This window comes from Diabrotica virgifera, chromosome 8, assembly GCF_917563875.1.
Source record: "Diabrotica virgifera virgifera chromosome 8, PGI_DIABVI_V3a".
Lineage (NCBI taxonomy): Eukaryota > Metazoa > Arthropoda > Insecta > Coleoptera > Chrysomelidae > Diabrotica > Diabrotica virgifera.
The window spans coordinates 44,702,280-44,729,399 of record NC_065450.1 but is presented as its reverse complement, the minus strand read 5'-3'; the positions used below and the strand labels follow the sequence as shown (position 1 = coordinate 44,729,399).

The 27,120-nt window shown below is 34.0% G+C and overlaps 1 protein-coding gene across 4 annotated transcripts in view; it reads right to left on the bottom strand.

Moving 5' to 3' along the window:
• Positions 1 to 27,120, bottom strand: part of LOC114341196 (mitogen-activated protein kinase kinase kinase 13-A) — a 309,717-nt gene that overhangs the window by 55,775 nt on the left and 226,822 nt on the right. For all 4 annotated transcript variants that reach the window (XM_050658680.1, XM_050658679.1, XM_050658681.1 and 1 more), the window contains one exon: positions 11,341 to 11,549. In XM_050658680.1, the coding sequence (XP_050514637.1) occupies positions 11,341 to 11,549 (209 nt within the window). The remainder of the gene's footprint in view (positions 1 to 11,340; positions 11,550 to 27,120) is intronic.

The window sequence follows — 27,120 nt, the reverse complement described above, 5'->3', positions numbered from 1 at the left end:
CTGTAAATATTTCCTTTTGACAATTTTACTGTGCCATCTTTGAAGTATGTTAATAACAATCGAATTTGTCCAAAATGTTTAAACATATTAAAAAAGGAGTTGTTAGTTTTTAAACATTTTGTCATCATATTTCGTAGTTTCATGCTTACTTAAAAAAGTTGAATGACAAATTTTTTAGTTTATAATTTTAACCAACACAACAATAAAATATAATTCATGAAGAAGTTGTTTGGGAAAATTATAAGTCAAAATATACAATAGGAAAAAAGTTATTTTACTTCATAGACAAGCGGCACACCCCAAAAAACGCTTGTATCTCGAGATCCTGACCACGGTGTGGTGAATGGCTAATTTTGATCATACTTTATGATTTTGATATCAAAAATTCGTTTTTTGCTCTTCTTAAGAATTTTGCATTTTGCGGTTGCGTCATTCTTCTTTTGAACCGGCAAACAACTTCTTGGGCCTTTTCTATATATGCTTAGGGTTGTAAGTTTTATAGTGGGGGGAAAGGTCAAAAACAGATTAATAATAGCATAGGAATGTTAAAATCATAATAAATTGTATGAATAAAAAATATGTATAGATAGAAAAGTAAGCCTAACTTTTTTTTATTGTATCCCTATGAGCATTCGAGAATCTGGTCAAGTTTGTAGCGCTGTAAAACCTATATAAATAAATAGAATTAAACAACTTTATAGTGGAAATTGTTCGCTAAAAAAACCCTCTACAAAATTGCTATAATATTATTTTATTTTAAAATGAACTGAAAAAAAAGGAAATTTGTTAAAAAAATTTTACATATTTTTGTTTATATCTTTTTTGTTGGTCACTTGACGATAAAAAGTAATAGAAACAAAATTGTACAACATTTAATTTGCTACATTTTATGTTTCATTAGATTTTCCGTAGGGTTGGTAGTTTACGAGATATGGCGCGAAACCCCTTTGCACCCCATTTCCAAGATGCCGGCCGGGGGACAAGGGTGGGTTATTTTGATTCTTATGTCCACTTTTGCTCTGGAATAACTTGACTTTTATATAACGTTTCATAGAAACTTTTCACTATATGTAAGATGCCTGGTTTATTTAAGACAATATTTCCATTTTTATCTTAAAGTTGGAAGATTTCTTTTTTGCCATTTTCCATTTTTCTCCTCAATGCTTTCCTGCTTTTGTTTTCTTCTATTGATATTATAATTTTCTCGTTGTATTTTCTAATATACCGTCTGATGGCTTTAGAGATTTTTTTATTGACGATGTTTATTTCTTGTGAGTAAACATTTCCTTGACTTTTCAGCATTCTACGATTCCATTTTTTGTTTCGTTTCTTTACTAATTTTTTTGTTCTTTTCCATGTTTAGGGTCAAATTTTTCCTGAACTTGTGTTATTGCATCTTACTTGTGTCTATCTGTAATATTGTATCTTATTTGAGTCTCAAATAGACACTTAGCTTAAATTAGCCGAGGCTACGACACGAGTTCATACAAGCAATACAATACAATACCATTTGTCTGTTTTGTTAGAAATTCCTCAATAACAACCTACAAGAAAGGTTATCTATTTATTTATATTGGTTTTATACTATAAGTTTAATTAAAAAACATTGCATTTCTATATAAATAAATTGTACATGTAGTGCCCTCAGATCTCCATATGTGTGGCTGTCAAGCAGGTCAAGGCAATGAATTCCGTAAACATCTGTGCGCTGAGAACTGAATCGAGAAAATGTATTTAAATTTGAAAAAATCTCTGATGTTGTCCTTTGACGATCGGGTATTTCAATAGTGTACAGAGTGAGGCTATTGCAGGACCAATAATATCGATATTTAGAACGCTATTATAAAAGCTTATTATCTAAAATGTGATGAGTATAATAAATACTCAGTGACATTAGAAATGTTACATCCTGAAGGAATAATTTCTTAAACTTAATTTTTTGGCAACAGTATGACTATATTTAAAGCATGCTGTGATAACAATATCAATTTTTATATTTCATACTTTTTGTAAAAATAAAGTTTATTCTTTAATTTTTTTTGTGAAGAGATCGATTTGTGAAGACCAGCTGGTACAGAAATTTTTAGTTATTATTCCTCAGACTAAATTGTATTCAGCGTAAGAAAATGCGTCACGTTCGAAGACAGCAAAATTACCATCATGTTAACGATTTTGACAGGGGTGGAAATATTGCCTAGATATGGGTTTGTCGTATCGCGAAATTGGCCGTCGTGTTAATTATATGTTGTGTGTGGACTAACGAAGGTAGAGGAACACGAAGAGGACCAACTGGTCAGGGGCCGTTCAAATATTACGTAACGAAGGTTGGGGGGGTAAAAAAATCTTCAAAAATTGCGTTACGCAATAGTTAAACGCCCATTAGAGTGCATTACGTAGGGGGGGAGGGGGGGGGCCAAAAATCTTCAAAAATCGCGTTAAGTAATACTTGAACGCTCCCGTCAACATAGAGCGTCAAGGTAGACGCTTTAGGCTACGGCTCCACGGGCTGGAAATTGACGCTAGCAGTAGCCGCAAAACGAACTTAAGGTTCCACGGAACGGAAAAGGAATAGCCGAACTGAACCGACTACGCACAAGTCCTGTAGTCGGTACAGTTCGGCTATTCCTCTTCCGTTCTACGGAACCTTAAGTTCGTTTTGCGGCTACTGCTAGCGTCAATTTCCAGCCCGTGGAGCCGTAGCCTTAGGCCTTAGCCTTAGCCTTAGGCGTAGAAGTTGTTCAGGAAATTATTTTCATAATTGTGGGTCCACCGCTAGAGGGCGTAATTAAATATCAAAAATTAAAAAATCTAAATTTTACAAAATTTTCCTAATGAAGGGGCACTGGAAATCCGATTATTGTATTCTTCATAAAATTCTGCGCATATTTGATTTAACAAGTTTAACTCTACTTTTGCAAATAAGAGGTGGGGGTGAGTGGGAACCTTGTTATAAAAAAATGGCTCTAAGTCCGGTTCTGCTAAATCAAATTTTGAAAACTGGGTCTTGTTGAAGATAGATCTTTTTCTTCAATGTAAGCGTGATAATTTTGAACCATCCTAATAAGTAATAAGCCAGCTGGGAGGAGTTATTTAATTTTTTTCAGAAATCTAGTTTTCTTTGGAAAATATTAAATACAAGTATGCATTTTTAATCATACTTTATAAAATTAGATTAAATTAGCAATAGAATAGCGAAAACCGCATGTCGATACCTTTTTTATATCTCAAGATATCTCGAGAAACGTGTAAATTTTATACATAACTGTTACTATCACCGGTAAACTAAGTTAGTGAAAAGTAGTGTGCTGTGGAAAAAAACAAAATTACATTTTCCAGATGTCAACGTATAAAAATATAATTAATTAAAACAACAATATAAAGAGAAACAATACTATTAAAATTAAATATAACAAAGAACAAAAAGAACTACTTAGTGACGACCTAAATATTCAAATTATTGCCCATCATACACTACTCTAGAATACATTAAACAGAGAATACTAAACGCCATTCAAAGCATATCGAGAGCAGAAATTGAGACTGCTGTTCAATCTACTCTTGAAAGAGTAAATGTTTGCAACGAAAATGATCGGCAAAAATTTGAACATTTATGTCATCACTAAATAGTTGTTTTTATTTCTTTGTAATAAGGCTTTTCAACGCTTCTCATTTGTTTCGAGCCTCTGTCATATGCCGTATAATCCGTGTATAATATTAATATACGAGATATGAACGAGGCTCGAAACAAATGAGAAGCGTTGAAAAGACAATATACGTTGACAGCTGGAAAATGTTTCTTTGTTGTTTCCATAGCACACTACTTTTCCTAAACTTCGTTTACCGGTGACAGTAATAGTTATGTTTTTAAATTTACACGTTTTGTAAGATATCTCGAGATAGAAAAAAGATATTAAAATGCGGTTTTCGCTATTCTGTTGCTAATTTTGTCTAATTTTGTAATATGGTATTAAAAATGCATGTTTGTATTTAATATTTTCCAAAGAAAACTAGATTTCTGACAAAAATTAAATAACGCCTTCTAGCTGGCATATTACTCAGTAAGTTGGTTCGAAATCATAACTTTTACATTGACGAAAAAGAACTATCTTCAACAAGACCAAGTTTGCAAAATTTTATTGAGCAGAACCGGACTCACAGCCAGTTTTTCATAACAAGGTTCCCACTCACCCCCACCTCTTGTTTCCAAAGGAAGACCTAAACTTGTGAAATCAAATATGCGTAGAATGTTATGAAGAATACGACGATCGGATTTCCAGTGCCCCTTCATTAGGAAAATTTTGTAAAATTTAGATTTTTTAATTTTTGATATTCAATTACGCCCTCTAGCGGTGGTCCCACAATTATGAAAATAATTTCCAGGCTTTTCCTGAGGCAACTTTTGTTATAAAATTTTTTATTTCAAAGCTCTACTATAAACGGTTCCTGAGATATGGCCGAGAGCCATTCTTATTGGGACACCCGGTACATTCCTATATAGGTACAGGGTGTTTGGTAAAGAATGGGCCATAGTTTAACCTTACATTCCTGAGCTTAAAATTGGTCGATTTAAGTTAACTTACCTAATACCAAAGTTGATAATAACCCAAAATACAGGGTGTCAAACTTAAACTTTTATTTGATTTATTCTTGAATATTTCCTGAGAGACATGGGATAACAACACGAAATTTGGTAAACGGGGGTTTTTTGGGATGATAAATCTAAATTTGCCACCAAAAATTATGTATTACCCAGAGGGTGCTACATACGTCTTTCAGTGCTCATTTAATACGTTTAATCTTTTTATCTCCCACTCCACGTACTTTTTGAATCAACATTTTTATTCTCTTAATATTTTTACTTAAAAAAGGTATATGCTTCTTTTCATGAGGATTTTTCAGTGCGTCACAAATGATAAAAAAAAGGTAAGTCCGTGATAACATACATTTATAACATTTATTCTAACATGACATTTTAGTTACGTCTGACAGTTGTCACATTTTATTTGCAATTTGGCATAAAAACAAATCAATTGTGTTTATTGCATTTATAAAACGGTATTTTCTTTGATTTGTATAGTCTTATAAATTGTACAGATTATATTCGTAGATATATTAGGTATATAATTCGTAAATAATTTTATTTTCGATTATAGCGCCATCTATTGACAACTAGAATAAATATTATAAGTGTCACCGACGAAATGTAATCACCGACGTGCGTTTTTTTCTGTCGCATACAATTTAATGCGTTAGAAAGAAATTGAAAAACTGTGACGCACTGAAAGATGCTCATGAGAAAAAGCATACTACATTCATCGCGCTAAGCTCAACTGTTTTCGAGATAAACGCATTTTAAGTCTGCGATACAACATAATTTTTGCATATCATTGTAGTTAAACCCGAAAAATAAATTTGAAACCATAATAATTGTGCCAGTTCTCATATTTATGTCAGTGCATCGCAAATTCCATTTGAAGAAATTTGAGATACATTTTTGTAAATTTTTATGATTTAAAGTTATTTTTCGGGTGTAACTACAATGATATGCAAAAAATTATGTTGCCTCGCAGATTTAAAATGCGTTTACCTCGAAAATGGTTGAGTTTAACGAGATGAATGCAGTGTACCTTTTTTAAGTAAAACTATTAACAGAATAAAATTTTTTATTTAAAAAGCAAATAGAGTGGGTTATAAAAAAATTGAACCTATTAAATGAGCGCTGAAAGGCGTATGTGGCGCCCTCTGGATAATACATCATTTTTGGTGGCGAATTTAGATTTCTCGTCCCAAAATATCCGCGCTTACCAAATTTTGTGTTATTATTTATTATCCCATGTCTGTTAGGAAATATTCAAGAATAAATAAAATAAAAGTTTAATTTTGACACCCTGTATTTTGGTTATTATCAACTTTCGTACTAAGTTAAGTTAGCTTGAATCGACATATTTTAACCTCAGGAATCTAGGGTTAAGCTATGGCCATTCTTTACCAAACACCCTGTATACAGTGTGTCGCATTTAAGATGAAGACACCCTTATATTTCGGCTATCAAAATAAATACAGATTTGATATTTTGCAGTTATTCATTTTGATGGTTTACATTTTTTAAGATAGTCAACTGAAATTTAAATTTTAAACGCGGCCTACTGCTAATTCACAAACAGGACGAATTTTCAATATTTTGTTTCGCGTTAGAGATATCGCAAAAAGTTATTTGGAAAAATTGTTAGAAATATTATTCTAACCCCACATACAAAATTTCATGATAAAATTCGAACTTTTCGTTTTTTTTTTCAGAATTGGTAGTCAGGATCCTAAAACATGCAATTGGCAGTCCCGATATGCAGCTCGGCACAACCAATGTCAAAGGCGCAAAAAAAAATCTAGCCTACCTATAGCCCGAAAATATTATTGGAAATGCTCACCACCACGGCCAGGCAAGCGACAATAATTACAGCGCTGTGCAGCGTGAGAGAGTGAGACAAATGCGAATTCTGTTCGGCTACTTTTAAAATCGCCTGCCCTAGGGTAGAGCCGTCGTAGTAGTGCTACGCTACGGGGAGCGTACAATAATTATTACAACTTTGGAGATGAATTAAAAAGTAGCTTTGTTTTATTTTAGATTTTTAGATACTTATTTATTGTATCAAAATTTATAAATTACAGTTTTGAAGTAAGTAATTTATATTAATAAATAATTTATTATTGTACATTTGAAGAGGTTAGGCGGCGCCTACCTTGCCTACCCTGACTACGTGTCAAAACGCTGACCAATGGTTTGGAGTAGAAGATAAAGCTGTTACTATGCTTACACTATACTGAAGCATATGAGCCTTTGGACTGGTTTCATTCCGCCTACGACTAGTGCTTTCTTGGACTGCGGACACAAGAGTCACAACGATATTTAGACTAATCAGTTTGATGGGCCACATTCGTAAAAATATCGTGGGTTTCGCACACTTCCAATGAAGATGTTCTTAAAATGATTAAATCAGAACGTCTACTCATAAAAAAAAACATTAATAATTCGGCCCCATAATTAGAGGCTAAACACCATCTCTATAAAGAGATAAAAATACAGGCAACTCTCTATCAACGTCACTATTTAATGTCGCTATAGAAGGAACAATAAGAGCTACAGAAATAAAAGGTACAATATAAGACGGACGTCGCAACTTTTGGCGTATGCTGACGACATAGTATTAATTATCAGAAACCTGAACAGTTTAAAGGAAGAATTTGCGAAGATATGTAAGGAAGCATCCAAAAGGGGTTTAGCAACGATTCAAAACAAAATAGCTACTATGCTCAAGAAAAAATCCAGTTAATGTGATAAGTTTAAATATTGGTGAATATGAGTTTGAAAAGGTAGAATACCTGGGGTCTTAATTAATGGAACTAATGATAGAAGCATAGTAATCAATTAGAGAATCCAGGCAGGAAACAGAACCTACTGGAAATACAACTTCCTCAAAGATACGAAGATTACTCACAATACTAAACTGAAAATTTACAAAGCAGCAATCAAACCAGACCAGTAATCATATATGGTGCTGAAGTAATGTGTCGGGCACAGAAAGATGAAGAAAGATTGAGGATCCTATTAGAAAAGAAAATAATTCGGAGGATAGCAGCCCCACTAAACTTAGGTAATAATAAATTTACAAAACACAGAGACTCAGATGGATGGGACATATAGAAAGGAGAAATCCAGAAGCCGTTATTAAGAAAATTACCAAATGGAGACCTGTATCAGGCAGACCACGAGGAAGAACCAAAACCAGATGGAAGAACCAGATACTCGAGGACCTTAAGAAGATGGGAGTTAGAGAATGTGTGAATGTGTAACCATAAGCAAAAACAGGAACGAATGGAGAAAAATTGTAGAAGATGCCAAGTCACACAACCAATTTGTAAAACCAAAATGTTAATGCGGACAGATTTCCCGAAACCAATGAATCGAAAGAGCCCAAAGAGAGCGGAAATCATGATGATGATGAAATACCATTTACTTCACTTTATTCGCATTCGCCACGCAAAAGTGGTAAGAGATGGATTGGTCTAAAGAAACTTTCATGGCTGCGTAATATTAGACAAGGGTGTGGTTCCACTGTGCCAGAATTATTTCGCGCAGAAGCCGATAGAGAAAAGTTGCAGGAAATTGTAAACATGATAACGGCGAACGTCTTAATACCGACACCACACCTAAAGAAGAAGAATATGACCTAGACCAGTGATACTCAACCTGCGGCCCGCGGCCCTCTAGCGTTTTTTATGCGGCCCGAAGCCTAACTAAAGGTCCATGTAAACGATCAAATTATTTGTCACATTGCACGTGTTTGTCAAATTATTTGAAAGTGTGCCGATATGTTTGAGGCGTGTTTGTGCGTGAGGCAGACAATTTAATGACTTTATTTTAAAATTATATTGAAATTTTTAAGAACTCTGAGCTTAGAAAGCAGGTATTATTAACTTTTAACTTTTAATAATAAATTATCCAATAGAGAACAAAATGGAAAAAACAAAATTGAATTGGTTTGGACATATAACTAAAATGAACAGAATGAAGGGGCAGAACTAGAAAGGGGTAGATGGAACAATTCCAGAAAATTGGGGCCAAGAGAGGAAAACAGTGCAACAGATGAAGGAAATGGCAGGAGACCGGAAGGAGTGGAAGAAATGGGTAAAAGATGGATAGGTCACAGCAATACCCGACGCTCTTATGGGGCATAAGGACAATGAGAAGAAGAATAATAAATTATTAAAGTTAATGAACAAATAAACATTTTAAAAATAAGCAACACTTATTTACTACTTTGGAACGACCCATTTCGTAATCACATGAAAAATATAAGTCAGGATTAACGAAAAAACCATTGAAAAAAAAACACAAAAAACTGAGTATAGGTTCGCTTAAATTTTGGGTGCAGAAAATTTAATGATTTTAATTTTGAAATTAAATATATTGCAATTTTTAAGAACTGTGAGAATAAAAAGCAGGTTTTTAAAGCACTTTTAATAATAAATTATTAAAGTAATGAATAAATACTTGTTTTAAAAGTAATCAATAATTATTTACTACATTAGAACGACCCACTTACTTGTCACAAGATAAAGCCAGGTCCGGATTAATAAAAAAAATATAAAATAATTGTGACATTTACACAACATCCTGTATATTAAAATTTTCAAAACCCGTTTGCACATTTGAAAAGAGCACAAAAACTAAGTTTAATTGCCGGCTTCAATTTTTTGAGCAGACAATTAAATGACATATACTTCGAAATTAAATCGAAATTTTTATTAGAGTTCTTAAGAATATCGACATAATTTCAAAATTAAAGCTATTAAATTGTTTGCGGAAAAAATGGAGGTGAACCATTAAACTTAGTTTTTTGTGCTCTTTTCAAATTTGCAAACGAGTTTTGAAAATTTCAATATACAGGGTGTTGTTTCAAGGTCACAATTACTTAATACTTCTTTGTTAGTCTGGACCTAGATTTTTGTTGTGATTAGTAAGTCGGTCGTTCCAACGTAATAAATAAGTATTGATTATTTTTAAAATGAGTATTTAATCATTAACTTTAATAATTTATTATTAAAAGTGCTTTAAAAATCTTATTTTTAATCTCAGAATTCTTAAAAATTTCAATATATTTCATTTCAAAATTAACGTCATTAAATTTTCTACGCAAAATATTAAAGGGCACCTATAAACCCAGTTTTTTGTGCTCTTTTCAAATTCAAACAAATTTTGAAAATTTCGTTTTACAGGGTATTGTTTCAAGGTCACAATGAATTTAAGTATCATTTTTTTAATCCGGACCTGGATTTTCTTCCGATTAGTAGTTGAGTAGTTTGGGTTATAAACGAGACATACGTGTACCAAATATCAAAAAAATCTACATGGAGCTTATAAAGTTATGGGTCCAGAAAGAAATGGGCAAAATCGATAAAATCACCCTGTAACTCGGTTATACAAATCGGTGGGGCAATAAATGTAGTATATCTAGAACCACCTCATGACCTCTATTCACCATTTAAGTACTTCCGTTTCCCAATGAAACACCCTGTTTACTCCTTCACCAAGATTGCGGCCCGAAAGCTGTGGCAATAGCTAGTATGTGGCCCAGGGGAAAAAATGTTGAGTATCACTGACCTAGAGTGTTAATAGACGGCCGGAGTGATGACGTAGAAGTGTCAATTTTTATTGACATATATGTCAGATTTTTTCCCAAACCTTTCCAAACAAACGTTGTTTAGTGTGTTTTTTTCAGTTTTTACAGAGACTATTTCCGTTCTTTGCAATATGTAAGTATTGTTATAGTTACTATAATTTTATAATTTTACAAGGTTTTGTAAATAATAAAGCATGATGTTTTATATAAATAGCAATAAAATATATGTATGGGTGAAGTAACGTTTAGGAGACCGAATTAAGATAGAGAAATTAAAAAAAAACACTATAATTAAACATAAAAAATAGCACAGGCAGCAAAATTTTAACTTTATACTAATTAAAAAGTCTTGAGATTCGGTAAACTCTATCTTTTCAACGTGTATCTTTGTTTGGAAAGTGATAATAACACTGAATATAGCCGCAGTTGGCCGTGACGTCACACTCCGGCCGTTTATTACGAATCTTGCAGACTCTAACACTGTTGTAGTCCCGCTGTTAGGTATTCAGATCAATATCAAATAGTTGATTAATCAAATACATAATTGTCCAATAGAGTTTGGCTAAGATTTGGTTAAGTTTGGTTAGGTTACGTTAAGTAAAATTGACTAGAAAGCAACAGCAGGATATTTTCCCGCTTAAGTCTTCATGAAGATCGCCCTGCAGGTGCCAGAGTCAATGGAATCAACATTAACAATGTAAGATATGCCGATGACACCGTAGTGTTAGCGGAAACAGAAGACCAACTAAAAATAATATTGACGAACATATCAAAAGAAAGTCACAGGCTGGGCTTGGACATTAACTTTTCCAAAACCAAAATCATGGTATTCCACAGGAACCCCCATGAACAAATTACACCCAACATACAAATAAATGGTATCACCCTTCAGAGTTCCCAAAGCTTCATATACTTGGGCAGAGAGCTAAATAGTCAGTTAGACCACTCAAAAGAAATTAGAAGACTCATTGAAATAGAAAGGTCTGGTTTCATGAACATGCGTAAAATGCTCTGTAACCCCAAGCTGTAGGCACTTAGGGCACTTAATTTTTTTTTTGCTAATCGTTGTACGTAACCTAGCCAACTAATTATTTATACGGTTGCGGGAAAACAATCATACAAAGAAAATTACAAAATAAATGACAAACTTATATTAACTTACCTTGATTATTCTTATTCTCCACAACACCCTTTCCAATAATGGACAAGACAGGCCTGAGGCAACCAAAGATCCCGTTCATCCATCCCTGTTTGAGATCGTAGGCGGGCTGTGGTGTGTCTGGAGAACTGTCTTGGCAGGCAGCAGGAATATTAACCGCATAATCGTTGGCTATTTTTGGCAAAGAGAAGTCATCTTTTATAGGAACACCACTAAAACAAAAAAAAAAAATATTGTTAGAATATAATATATTCTCTACATCAACAAATTGGGATTTAATTTTTAATGGAACAGAAAGTTTGATCATCGCACCCAATTCTTCTTTGAAGCTTATCCATTCAGTCTTTTTATTAACTAATCTAGGTGGCAACTTATTTTCTTTATCTATTACGCTAATTAGATCAGGTATTTTATTCTGGTAGATAGAAGCTTTGTTGTTATACCATTGTTGTTGTTCTGAGGGCTAGATCTACCAAAATAACATTATCAAAGTAAAAGTAGAAGAATATCTAACTAACCCAATTGAAGCTGGTAATGGAATAAGACTCCCTGGGTTCTCTGTTTAAAGCCTGTTTCTTCTTCAATATTAGCCTCCTAAATTGTTTAAGTTATCGCACCATCTTTTTCTTGGTCTGCCAATACTTCTCCGTCCATTTGGTGACTTATCTCGTGCTATTCGTACTATCCTATCCTCTGCCATTCTACTAATGTGTTCGTTCCACTCCTGTTTCCGTTTTTGTCACCCATCCCTTTATGTCTTCTACATTGCATGATCTTTTTATGTTTTCCCTTCTCTCCCTATCCAACAGACTTTTCCCTGATATCTGTCGGGAGTATTTTCATCTCTGTTGTTTCTAGTAGTCGTCTCGTTTTAGATGTGTCAGGTCTTGTCTCCGCCGTTTATGTCAATATAGGTCTAATTGCTGCTTTATAGATTCTTGCTTTTGTGACTTGTCTTAGGTGCTTGTTCTTCCAGATTGTGTCATTAAGAGATCCCGCCGCTTTACTTGCTTTTAAGCTTTGTTGTCGTACGTACTTCCTCTTCAACATCTCCGGAACTGGTTATATCTATTCCCATATATCTAAGCATTGCTTCCTGCTTTATTATTTTCCCATCAATTTCGATTTTACATCGTAGTGGGTATTTAGATATTGTCATACATTTGATTTTTTCTGCTGATATTATCATATTGTGTTTCTTGGCTGTTGTATTGAAGATGTGTGTTATCTTTGGAGATCGTCTTCTGTCTCGGCGATTAATACGGCGTTGTCTGCATAACATAATATTTGGATTTCTTTGTTCCCCATTCTGTAACCATGACCTTTATGTACTGCTTCTATTATTTCGTCAATTATTATATTAAAGAGCAGTGGGCTTAACGAGTCACCTTGTCTGACTCCGCTTTGTACTGGTATAAACTGCGTTAGTTTTCCATTTATCTTTACCTGTATTTGATTATTAAAGTAGATGTTTTCGATGGTTTGTATAATATCGATTGGTATGTTTCTTCTATAAATACGGGCAACACGTTTCTCCTAATAAACAATGACGGGCAACACGATCAACAGCCCAAGATTTATAAAAGATGATGCAGGACAATTGCTCACAGACGACGAAGAGATAAGCCGCCAATGGAGAAAGTATTTTGAGCAACTCTTAAATACAGAAAACCCCACAACGACAGGGCAACAAAGACAGTACCAGTTAGCCGAACCTGAATTACCAGGGCCCATAATAGCTGAAGTAAAGTCAGAATTTCGTCCCTAAAAAACCATAAAGCTCCAGGTCCAGACGGCATACAGGCGGAACTACTAAAAAAATAGGGAGAAAAACTACATCTTGAGATACATCATCTTATAAGAGAAGTCTGGGAAAGAGAAGCAATACCGAAACACTGGCATGAAAGCCATATAATACCTATTCACAAGAAGGGAGACAAACAAATATGTTGGAACTATAGAGGAATATCGTTGATTAACACAACATACAAAATAATATCCATAATACTGTTTAGAAGACTAACTCCATATGCAGAGGAAATAATAGGCGACTTACTTACTTAGTCCTAAGCCTTTCTACCTTTAGGTGTAAGGCTGGTGGAGTTGAGTTTGGCATTGTAGTCTCCATGCTTTCCGATCTTGCGTTAGGTTTCTTGCACTTTCCAATGTCAATCCCTTCTTCTCAACTTCTTTCCTGATTTCATCTACCCACATAACTCTTGGTCTCCCTCTTTTGTTTTTCCCCTGCACTCTCGTTTCGAACACTCGTTTTGTTAGCCTCTCGTTCGACATTCTACACACGTGCCCGAACCATCTAAGTTGTCCTTCTACTATTTTTTCATTGATTGGTTCTAGTTTTAGGTTTTGTCTAATTGTTTCGTTTGTCTGTCCTCTTTCTGTTTGCTATTTTCCTCAGGAACCTCATTTCCATAGCATTGACTCTGGATTTTTGTCTCCCCGTCAATGTCCATGTCTCGCTGCTATACATGATTGTTGGTCTAACTACTGATTTAACGACTGCCGTTTTTACTTTTTCCGGTATCTCTTTTTTCCCAAAAAATGTTGTTTTCATAGTGTTAAATAAGCTTCCTGTTCGTCCCATTCTCTCGTTTATTTCCATGTCTTGTTTACCATTTGATTCGATTATTACTCCTAGGTATTTAAAATATTCCACTTGCTCTAGTTGTTTCCCGTCTAATTCTATTGCGTGTGTCTTCCTCGTATTTGAAATTATCATTGTTTTTGTTTTCTCTGTATTAATTTTCATATTTATGTTTGATAGTTCTTCTTCTAGGATTTCAAGATTGTTCTGTAAGTTATCTCTGTTTTCTGCTATCAATACCATGTCGTCTGCAAATAGTAGCTCCGATAGTTGAGTCTGTTTCATTTGCCAGTATCCTAATGTTAGTTTTCTCATTCTTCTCTTGGCTTTCTTTATCTCTTCATCCAGTACCACTGAGGATAGCAGTGGACTCAGCACGCATCCCTGTTTGACGCCTTGACTTGTAGAAAATTCTCTGGATTCCTCGTTATTGGTTCTTACTGTATTTATATTATTTTTGTACATATCCTTTATTACTTCTATTATATGTCTGTCGACTCCCCTTTCTGTTAGTGTCTTCCAAACGTCCTTTCTTCGGATTCTGTCAAACGCCTTTTCCAGGTCAATGAAGCACATATGTATCTCTCTATTTTTCTTGATTACCTTCTCACTTACTTGTCTTAATGTGAATATTAGGTCTTGCATGCTTCTGTCCTTCCTGAATCCACACTGTGTGTCTTCCATAGTTGTTTCTATTTGGGTTTTTATTCTTGTCTCTATTATTCTTGCTAATACCTTCCCAGGGATACTTGATATGGTGATACCTCGGTAATTATTACAGTTTCTCTTGTCTCCCTTTTTGTGTATTGGTAATATAATGTCTTTATTCCAGTCCTTTGGTAATTCTGCTCTATTTATGATATCATTCATTAGTTCTTTCATGCTATCCATTCCCTCTGTCCCCATGAATTTTATCATTTCCGGGGTGATATGATCCTTGCCTGGTGCTTTGCCCAGTTTTACTCTTTCTATTGCTTTCTCTAATTCCTCTCTTGTTATGGATTCCACTTGTTGTTCTTCATTCCTTTCTTGTATCTCCCCTATGTTGTCCTTGTCTACATGAGTTAGCTCTTTGAAATGTTCTCTCCATCTTTCCATTATTTGTTTTTCTTCTGTTAGTACGTTTCCATTCTTGTCTTTTATATTCGGCATAATGTGCTCTTTCTTTTGTCTGAGTTGTTTTAATGCACCGTAGAAGAGTTTTTGGTTTTCCCTAAAATTTTTTGTCATTTTTTGTCCAAATCTCTCCCATGACCTTTCCTTTCCTGCTTTCACCGCTATTTTAACCTCTTTCCTTTTTTCTTTATATGCTTCGTAATCTTCCGGGTGTTTTGTGCTTAGGTATCTTTTCCATTTGTCTTTTTTGTTCTTTATTTTCTCTCGTATTTCTTCCGTCCACCATTCTGTTCTCCTCATGTTAGTGTTTGCTATTTTTGCTTTCCCGCAAGTTTCCTCAGCTGCTTTGATTATGCTGGTTTTTAGATATTCCCATTTTTTTTTCTATATTTGTATTTTTTGCCCTATCTTTCAAAGTATTATCTAATTTTTCTTGGAATTTCTTCTTATATATTTCCTCTTTTAATTTGTAACTTTTTATTTTTTCATTTACTACCTTTCTTCTCTTTTCTTCTTTTTCCTCTGTTGTTCTCATTCTCATTATTACTAGATGGTGGTCACTGCCAATCTCCGAGCCTCTTTTCACTTTCGTATCCTGTACTCTTTTCCATTTGTTGCTGCTTACCAAAAAGTAATCTATGATTGATTTTTCGTTTCTGCTGTCTTGTACTCTCGTGTATTTGTGTACTTCTTTATGTTTAAATTTTGTATTTGTTATAACTGGTTTGTTCTCCATACATATTTCTATTATTCTTTCACCATTTCTGTTTAGCATTTCTTCTCCTTCTTTTCTCATGCACTGTTCCGCTGTTCATGCTATTCCGCTGTTGTTGTTTCCGACTCTACCGTTTAGATCTCCCATTACAATTATGTTTTCTTCCCCATTATCAATTTGCATTTGGACCTCTTCGAAAAATTTATCTTTCTCTTCCTTTCTTGCATCTTCATTTACTCCGTAGGCTGTTATTATTGTCCATATTTCTTCGTCCATCAGTTTAATTTTCACCGATAATATTCTCTGGTTAACATACATATGTTTCTTCTATAACGTGTTGTAGTCTATTCGGTGCAATTATTATCCCGACTCCTTCTTTTGCTCTCTCTTTTGTATCCGCTCCTACCCAAAGTAACCAATATCCTTTGTGTATTTTCTTAAGACCTTTTCCTTTCATCTTCGTTTCTGTTATTCCTAGTATTTCTATTTTTTGTCTTATCATATCTTCTACCAGTTCTTCCTCTTTTCCATTGATGCTTCTCACATTCCATGTTCCCATTTTTATCTCTCCTTTTTTCTGCAATCTAGCTTTCCCCTTTTTCCTATTTTCATCCTTGTTTACCTTTGCATCATCTTTTTCCCTATCGCTTTTCATATTCATTGCCTTGGTCGTCATTGTTGTGGGTCCGGTCTCATTATTTTCTTTTAGTTTTTTGAAGTCCCTTCCTCGATATTTCTGTGAGTTTGTATAAGTTTCTCTTTATTATGGTCCCATTTCCACTCCTTTCCATTAATCTCCAGTTTCATATATCCTATCTTCGTAGTATTACCTTTGTCTTTTTCTTCTTTTGCAATTTTCCTAATTTTTGCTTGTATTTCCCTTTCCTTTCTTGTTAAATCTGATTCTATATACACCTTTTGTCCCTGTAGATTTTTCAGTTTTCCTTTGTTTTTTAGTACACTCACTGTCATACATTTGATTTTTTCTGCTGATATTATCATATTGTATTTCTTGGCTGTTGTATTGAAGATGTGTGTTATCTTTGGAGATCATCTTCTATCTCGGCGATTAATGCGGCGTCGTATGCATAACATAATATTTGGATTTCTTTGTTCCCCATTCTGTAACCATGACCTTTACGTACTGCTTCTATTATTTCGTCAATTATTATATTAAAGAGCAGTGGGCTTAACGAGTCACCTTGTCTGACTCCGCTTTGTACTGGTATAAACTGCGTTAGTTTTCCATTTATCTTTGCCTGTATTTGATTATGAAAGTAGATGTTTTCGATGGTTTGTATAATATTGATTGGTATGTTTCTTCTATAAATACGGGCAACACGTTTCTTCTAATAAACAATGACGGGCAACACGATCAACAGCCCAAGATTTATAAAAGATGATGCAGGACAATTGCTCACAGACGACGAAGAGATAAGCCGCCAATGGAGAAAGTATTTTGAGCAACTCTTAAATACAGAAAACCCCACAACGACAGGGCAACAAAGACAGTACCAGTTAGCCGAACCTGAATTACCAGGGCCCATAATAGCTGAAGTAAAGTCAGAATTTCGTCCCTAAAAAACCATAAAGCTCCAGGCCCAGACGGCATACAGGCGGAACTACTAAAAAAAGGGGGAGAAAAACTACATCTTGAGATACATCATCTTATAAGAGAAGTCTGGGAAAGAGAAGCAATACCGAAACACTGGCATGAAAGCCATATAATACCTATTCACAAGAAGGGAGACAAACAAATATGTCGGAACTATAGAGGAATATCGTTGATTAACACAACATACAAAATAATATCCATAATACTGTTTAGAAGACTAACTCCATATGCAGAGGAAATAATAGGCAACTACCAAAGCGAATTCAGACCGGGAAGGTCGACCATAGACCAGATCTTCGTCCTACGCCAGGTGTTGGAAAAAAACTGGGAATTTAACCGCGACGTACACCAAATCTTCGTGGACTTTAAACAAGCTTATGATTCTGTTAGCAGAGAGGCATTATGGGAGACTATGGTAGAAATGGGAGTACCTGGACAGCTGGTACGATTAGCATAGGTGAGAACGGAGAACGCTTCAGCACGAATTAGAATTGGCAGCACCACGTCGGAGGAATTCCTCATTGACACCGGGCTTAGACAAGGAGATCCTCTCGACCCCCTGCTGTTTAACTTCGCACTGGAACATGCAGTAAGGAAAGCTCAGCCACAACTGACAAACGGATTTGCAGCCCAAGGATCAAAAATACTATTAGCCTTTGCGGATGACGTGAAGACAATTGCACAATCCACCAGAGATGCAAAAGAAGTTTTCACCCTATTCGAGAACGGAGCCAAGGAAGTTGGTCTTAAGGTCAACGAGGACAAGACCAAGTACATGGTGGTTACGAAGAACCCAAGACCAAGGGTTAGACAAAACGTAACAATTAATGAATACAACTTTGAAGTCGTCAAAGAATTTAAGTACCTGGGAGCGATTATAACATCTGAAAATAAATATGAAAAGGACGTGGCAGCCCGGATCATTGCAGGAAACAGGGCATATATATATATATATATATATATATATATATATATATATATATATATATATATATATATATATATATATATATATATATACAATAGCACTAAAGGCCTTAGAGGCCCATGGCTTGAAAAGTTTGTTTTTTTCTTTCTTCATTTTCACGTTTCTTTATGTGCTGAGCTCTTCTCTGGCTTGATATGTGATTTTCCTCCATTCCTTCCTGTCACTCATTTTTTTTTTTTGGCCCTCTAGCCCCATTCTTTCCAAATCTTTTTCGACGTCTTGCTTCCATCTATTTTTCGGCCTTCCTCTTCTCTTTCTTGAAGTTATAGTGTAGTTTAGTACCTTTTTTGGAGTCCTCGTGTTTAGCATCCTTTCAATGTGACCTCGCCATCTAAGTTTCTGAGCCTTTATCACTCCTATTATATTAGGTTGGTTGTATAATTGCTTTAACTCATCATTTGATCTTCTTATCCATAAACCGTCCCTTATTTTTCCTCCATATATCTTCCTTAGTATTTTCCTTTCCCAGATCTCCAGTAAATTTTGTTCATTTTTTGTCATTGTCCATGTCTCACTGCAGTATGTTACTATTGGCTGTATAGTTGTTTTGTATAGCTGTACTTTTGCCCTTCTTGATAGAAACTTGCTTTTCAACATTACATTAAGCGCATGTACACTTCTATTGCCTGCCATTATTCTAGCTTGTATTTCTTCTTTAATGATAGGTTTACGTGATATTATTGCCCCTAGGTATGTAAATCTTTCTACCATTTCGAATTCGTATGATGTTCCTTCTTCTACTTCTACTTTAAACTTTTGACCATTCCTAAACTGACCATCTGTCCACTCCATACATTTTGTTTTAGTTGAATTTATATATAGTCCCATTTTCTTCGCTGCTTTTACTATTCTCTGTACCATCTCCTGTAGCTCTTTTTTTCCTCTTGCCAGTAACACCACATCATCCGCAAACGCCAAAACTTGGTGTCTTCTTTGATATATGAGTCCTTCTCTATTGATATAGGAAACAGGGCATATTACTCATTAATGACCCTACTTAAATCAAAAATACTCTCAAGACCAGCAAAAATAAGAATATATGAGACAATAATTCGTCTCACAATAACGTATGGAAGCGAAACATGGACTCTGAATCAGCGGGAAACGACAAAATTACTGGTACTTGAAAGAAAGATACTGCGGACTATCTATGGGCCTTGAAGAGATGAGACAACAGGAGAATGGAGAAGAAGACACAATGATGAACTCCAGACAATATATGGAGATGAAAACATAGTACGCTACATTAAAGCAAACAGAATACGATGGGCGGGTCACGTGCTAAGATCAAGTGACGAAAGACTTCTGAACGCCACATTCTGGGAAAGGCCCGATGGAAAAAGGTCAGTTGGTCGCCCAAGAAAGAGATGGAAGGACGCAGTAGACAGTGATCTACGCAAAATGGGAGTACAGCAATGGGAAATAGCTGCTCAGAACCGACAACAATGGAGGAAAATAGTAAACGCGGCCAAGAGTCACATAGAGTTATAGAGTTATAGTGCCAAATGATGATGATGATGATGATGTTTCTTCTATACAGTAAATGTAAGACGTCTTCGACTTGGATGCGATCGAAAGCCTTTGTCAGGTCTATAAAACATAGATAAATAACATAGACAAATAAGGTCTGATTAAATTTTCTGTACGGTTGCTAGTTTAACAGATACAGCGCGAAAACCCTTTGCCACCATTTTTACCAAGATGATGGCAAACCCCCACAAACTTAAACTTAAGCTTAAGCTTGAACACAAAAAATGCACGCCAAGGCCTAAAAATGTAACATTTCAATGGACAAATGTTAATTGCTGGCAGAATCTCGTAATTCATTTTGAATTATAGCTTATTATTTTATTTTAATTAGAACTGTTAATAACTAATTTATTTCTTTCAAAGTAATTTAGATTAGAAAATCAAAGGATAAGCACGCATTTATAAATACATGTCACAGGTTTATCGGTATATAATTTATTTGTATGATCCTTGATTGCAGCTGTCAGTACTGTAAGTACTCGTATTACACCCTATTTTTATTTTAAACTAGATTTTTGTTTCTAATACACACAGCTGACGTCAAGGTTATCATTATCAGGTTGAAATGTTTGCAATTATCTCTCTGGTTGAGTAAATAATGTATAAAATACTAATCTGTGGTTAATATGGTCAATTTATCGATAATGTTCAAAATAATCTAAGTGCAATTTACGTGTAATAAAATACATATTGTTATTGTTATATTTAAGGTATAATGACAAACATGAATGTATTACAAAAGGTGTCGCAAATGAAAATGCTTCAGCTTCTTCCCATGTCTACTCCAAAAAGGGATGCCTGCATCCTGCGTTGATGACATTCTACATAATTTTACGAAATTTCGCAAATAGATAAATGAATATAATTAAATGGCCACCTAGATCACCAGACCCAGACTTTACTATTTTAGATTTCTTTTCTTCGAGATACTTTAAAGTATACCATAAGTGACCTGTATTGACGTAAAAGCATACAGACAAATCAGCAATGACGTCTGGCAGAACTTAATTAATAAAATTAATTCTGCTTTTTGAACTTGTTAGTTAGGTATACTATATTAGGTATACTATATTAAATACTATATTTATTTAGTCAACAATTTTTATAATGGTTATGGTTAATTTTCTATTAAAACAAAACATAGGCAAAAGATAACCTTTCAAAAAAATTAAGTTATAATTATGTTAATTTTACATCATGAAAACAACATTTGGTCACGAATAATAATGGGGATTTTTTTTGTAATTTTATTTTTAGATACGTTATACGTGAAAAACCTAACATACGCAACTATCTGTTGTATAGGTTAAGTTTTTTACAGTAGACTGTATTGATTGTACGACCTTTAATAGGAAACATGCAGAAGAACGATGGAAACCAATGATGATGCCCTGTATGTCCACGGAGTATCAGGAATATACAGTGTGTCTGCGTAACTTGGAACCATATGGGAAACTTTTTTATTATCAATTTTACGAAAAAAAGTTATTCTTCATAAAGTGCTCTGCATATTCTAAAACTTATGATTCAATCATCAGTTGTCAAATTTTATCAACAGTATACGAGGTACGTCAAAAAATATGAATTTCGGTCAAGAGAAAAGTACCTTTATATTTCACAATATCGAAAATTGTTATAAAGAAAAGTTATTTGGAATTAAAAATTATGTTATAATACGCAATAATATTCTTCTAATTAAAAAAAAAATTGAATTTTTGTTTCAAATTACTGATACCTAACATCATTTTTATTACGATAACTCCGTTATTATTAATTTTGTGAAAAAAGTGATTCTTTATCAAAAAGGTCTGCATATAGTCTAACAACAAGATTCAAGTATAAGATATCAAATTTTATTAATTTTATACGAGGTATGTCAAAAAATATGAATTTCGCTCAAGAGTAAAGAACCTTTATTTTTCAATTAGAAGGACGTAGTCGCATATTGAAACAGAATTTAAATTACGAACAACTTTTTATAATAACAATTTTCAATATCGTGAAAAATAAAGGTACTTTACTCCTTAGCGAAATTCATATTTTTTGACATACCTCGTATAAAATTGATAAAATTTGATATCTTATAATTGCATCTTAGTTGTTAGACTATGTAGACTAGAGGTTCCTAACGGCACACTGGTGTGCCCTGAAGTTGTAACGGTCACGTTACGAAATTAGCTCTTTAATTATTATTATAATTATTTTCCCTCGGTCTCCATTTAAATTCTCTAATTTCTCGTATAGGACTACTGAGGTGACGTCATACCTCGGTGATGGAACGTACTCCACCTATCGAGAATTATTTCGTGTTCTGAGAGAATTTGACGTTCACCTTGGTGGAGAAACGTCTCTCGTTCGTCACTTGGTTTGTGGCTGCTAAGTGGGTTGGTTTGGTACTTGGTACTGGTACCATGAAATGCCGGATGAGTTCCATGCACCCTATTTTATAACATCGATCCAGTTTTTAAAGTAAAAAGTTACCAGCAAGGGTTGTCTGGAGTTAGGGAGACATGTGTGTGACAACTCCTGTTGGAGCCTAATAGGAATCATTCGGTGAGATTTATTTTTTTTGTAATAATTTTTTAATTAGCCATCGTCATGTGTTTTTTGTTGTGGAATATTTAAAATATTAGTCCCATTGTTAAACTTTCTTAGTCAATCTATTAAGGGAAGGGTGTAGATGATTTCGATCTTTATATTATCTTTATATGGATCTTTATATTAATGGGGTTTTTGGTTTTACATAACCAACATTTTTGAAGTCCTCAAATTAATATTGGAAGTAATTACCATTTCTCTGTAGGTTTTAAATTTATTGAACATCCAATATTTTATAAATTCAATATATTTTTACAGATATTTCCTCAAATAAATCATTTCAATGTCATTTATTCATGTCTTCACACTTAAAATAGTTTAAGGTTACCTGAGATTGGTTTTTTGTTCCATTTTTAATGGCCGGTTTTTCTATACTATTGCTTCTAAAAAGTATTTCTTCTTCCCTTTACTTTTTGCTCATGTTTAAAATGGGAAATAAAACTGGGAATGTTTTTAGCCATTTGGAAGAAACCCTAACATGAAACCGTAGCCCTTTGACCACCTAGGGAAACCACTGCAGCCACGGCCAAGTCACCATTGGGAGTATGTCTATTTGGGAGCAAGCTATGGGAGCGTTCCAGCTCAATTTTCGTCTTGGCACCTGGGCCTACAGGAGTCATGGAGTCGCACCATCCTGGTGCATCATTTTCTAGGATGAAACCGCAACCTCGTTTGGGAACATTTAGTGAGGTGTTTTAGTAACTATTGGTTTTTTTATATTTCAGACTATCTGTTAAATACACTATGTTTTTTTCCAGATTTAGGTTACCTCTGGTTTTTTTTTGACATATTTGTATATTAGATTATTTGGTTCCCAAACTTTGTATCTACGGTAACTTCTTGTGCACAGGAATAAGCCTAGAGAAAATTAGGTTTTTAATACTTTATTATTGCTTTGATATTGGTTTATGTAATTCGGGTAAATTTATTTTTTAATATTACTAGCTTGTTTCCCAAATATTTTACTGTTATTCGCTTTATTCCGTTTGTCCGGTTAATTTAGGTCATCGTCGGTATTTATCTCAACTTCATTTCTACTTTAGTCAATTGTATATTTAACTTTATTTATTCATTATTGTATTTTCCCTTAGTGAGGCTTGGGCCTATTTATTTGTAGTATTTTCATCTTTGTCAGTTTCCTTTAGTTGTACGTAGCAGGCGTACTATAACCATTTGGTAGAAGACTTATGTAATTTTGTACCCTATATGTTAGTGAGAGGTACTTATACCTGTAATTTTGTAACAGATAACATTATTGTTGTTATCTTAGATATAACTTTTGTATAACTTATGTCATTTTAGAGTTACATGATATGCACTTTATGTAACTCAGAGATTGTCAAAGATCTAGCAGTTATTTTTAATAAATATTTATTTATTTTGTATATCAATTATTTTATTACTCCTTTATGTTCATTATTACAGGTTTGATATATTTAATATTTGACAGCAGTATAAGATACATGGGAAAATGATCGAAGATCATTTTCATGGCGCCCATGATTTGTTAGTTTTATTTATTTTGTTCGTCTTTAGCAATTATCCATCTTCATTCAGTTTCAGTACATTATTCTTATTTTATTATTTCATCTTTTAGTCATCATTACTATCTATATAGAGCTACTGTTCTTCGACAGGCATGCAAACGAGCCGTATCCATCCTTGAGTGTCAAGTGGTTTTCTTGCATCTCTTGCTAGCCAACTCTATTCAGTTTGCCTCTGTCTCTTCCCACTTCTACTTCTATCCCTTCTAATTCCCCTTTCTTCAGTACTACTGCAAAGTAGTATTTAGTATTTTTCCTACTACGGCTTCACCGCTGAAGCCCCTTCATTCTCATTTTACTACTTTCAACTACCTACTAGAAAGTAGTTCTTCATTTCTTTTTTTTCCTTACTTCTGTTGGAGTATATCTTTCTTTTTACTTTCACTCCAACAGAAGTTTTCTTATTTTTGTTACAAAGTCCCTGTAGGCGTGCCGCGAAATTCACATAACAACATACATACTAGGTTGTTTAATAAGTCTTGCGGTTCGATAAGAGAGGGTGTTGCTACTAGCCTAATTTTTTTTTTTGTTATATTGGTACACTCTTCATGCGTATGTGAAGTTTTATTTCAATTTGTCAATTCATTATTTTTTTAGAAGCCATTTAGTATCGATGTGTCACACTATTTTTTACAATGGAAATAATCAAGTATCGTGCAGTGATTGAATTTTTAGTTTTTAAACGTTTAAAAAAAAAGGAAATTTATGAACGGATGTTAAAAGTGTATAAGGACTCTTCGACTTCAATTATTACTGTAGAAAGTGAGTTGGTCAATTTAAACGTGGTCTTCAAGACGATCCACATCAAAGACGCCCAAAAACAGCAAGACCACCAGAAATCGTAAAAAAAAACACAGGCTATTGTATTGGAAACTCGTCGAGTAACTGAAAATGATGTAGTAGAATCTCTAGGCATCCCATTCGGCATCGTAAGTAATATTTTAGCCGAAGTATTGGGTTTCAAAAAGCTGTGGTCACAATGGGTGCCGCATTTGCTGACAACGGACCACAAAGGCATTCGAATGCGACTTTCTCAGCAACATTTAGGACGTTTTCGAAAGGATAAAGTAGATTTTTTGCATCGATTCATCACAATGGATGAGACTCAGTCTATCACCATGATCCTGAATAAAAAAAAAATGGTTAAAAAGTGGTAGAATCTGTTTTTTCGGCTCCAAAACGAGTTTGTGTCTAGAAATCGATCAAGAAGATTTTAGCATCAGTTTTTGGGATGTGAGACGAATTTCTTTTGTGGATTACTTGCAAAGTAATGAAACAATAAATTCTGGATATTATGGTAACCATTTAGTCGAGCTGAAGAAAAAAATCGTAAAAAGAGACCCGGTTTGCAAAAGAAAAAAATCCATTCTCATCAGGACAATACACCGTGTTATAAGAGTATTTTACCAATGGCTGAAATCAATGAATTAAAGTTCGAATTGTGAGAGCATCCACAGTATTAATTAGATTTGATTCCTAGCGACTTCCATTTGTTTCAATACCTAAAAAAAATATGTGTGGAAAGCGTTTTTCATCAAATGATGAGTATATAACAGCTGTGAAAGCGTCTTTTGCAGCCCTTCCTGATTCTCCCTTCAGGGATGGAATTAATAAATTGAAATCTCCTAGGAACAAGTGTATTGATATTCAGGGAGGCATTTAAACATTCCGTAAGTATATGTATTTGGAACCTAGGAGTTTTCTATTGGTTCGTTGCAGCACGCGGTCATATTTTAACCAATGGGCGGCGAGGTTCCAAATGCGTATACGGAATGTTATTCGGTGCCAAATTCATATACGGAATGTTAAATATTCGTACACTGAAAAAGATAAGTTTTTATTAGAGTCTGTTAAAAGGAGATTGATTTTAAAATACTTGTTAATGTATTATTAAATAAAAATAAAACAATTATAGTATTTGAAATGTTATTTGGTCCGAAATTCATATACAGTATGTTAAAATTTAACATTCGTATATTTAATACTCGTAGAACAAAAAGATGATTTTTATTAAAGCCAGTCAAAAAGAGACTAATAGTATATTATGCAACGAGCATTTAATGATGGTCATTATGAAGCGAGTATAGAGGCGGCTCGTTTCGTATAGAGTACGAGCGTCATGATGATAATTAAATGCAAGTTGTATACACGATTTTTTCTATGATCATTAACAAAAAAATATATTAAAATTTATTAATTTTGTAACGCAAACAAATTAAGTAGTTTGTCAGTCTGACAGTTGGTTAACATATTGAGAACTGTCAAAGCGTATGTATTTGCCTCGCCATTGGTTACTGCGCGTGCGCCACTTTTATCGCGAATATCATATCGCGATTCTATTGGTTAAAAATCTGTATCTTAATGAAAATCTGTATCATAATGAAGTTCATTATGATACAGGTAGAGACATCATAATTGATATATTATAGTATGAGAACAGATAAATTATTGTTAATGTATTATTAAAGAACCACAAGGATAAGGTTTTCCTGTAGTTGGCTGTATACGTATACCATATAATACAAAAAAAACGAATCCTTTATAAAAGGTCTATATTTAAAATCCCTAAAAACGGCTACATCACAGAACTAGTTTTCGATTGGTTGACCAATCATCATCAGTGCTTTCCTAAAATGAATATAACCTTATAAAATGGTGAAAAGTTTTTAAAATTTTGACTACGGTTAAAAAAGTTGTAGGTTATACTCACGTGATCTTACATTCTAACCACCAAAATATTTGTAATTATGTAATATATGTAAATAAAATTTGTAATATTTTGGAGGTTAGCATGGTAAGGTCACGTTTGTTTTACCTACAAATTTTTTTAACCGTAGTCAAAATTTTAAAACCTTTGCACCATTTTATAAAGTTATATTCATTTTAGGAAAGCACTGATGATGATTGGTCAACCAATCGAAAAGTAGTTCTATGATGTAGCCCTTTTTAGGGATTTTAAATATATACCTTTTATAAAGGATCCTTTTTTGTATTATATGGTATACAGCCAACTACAGGAAAACTTTTTTCCTTGTGGATCTTTAATAATACATTAACAATAATTTTTCTATTCTC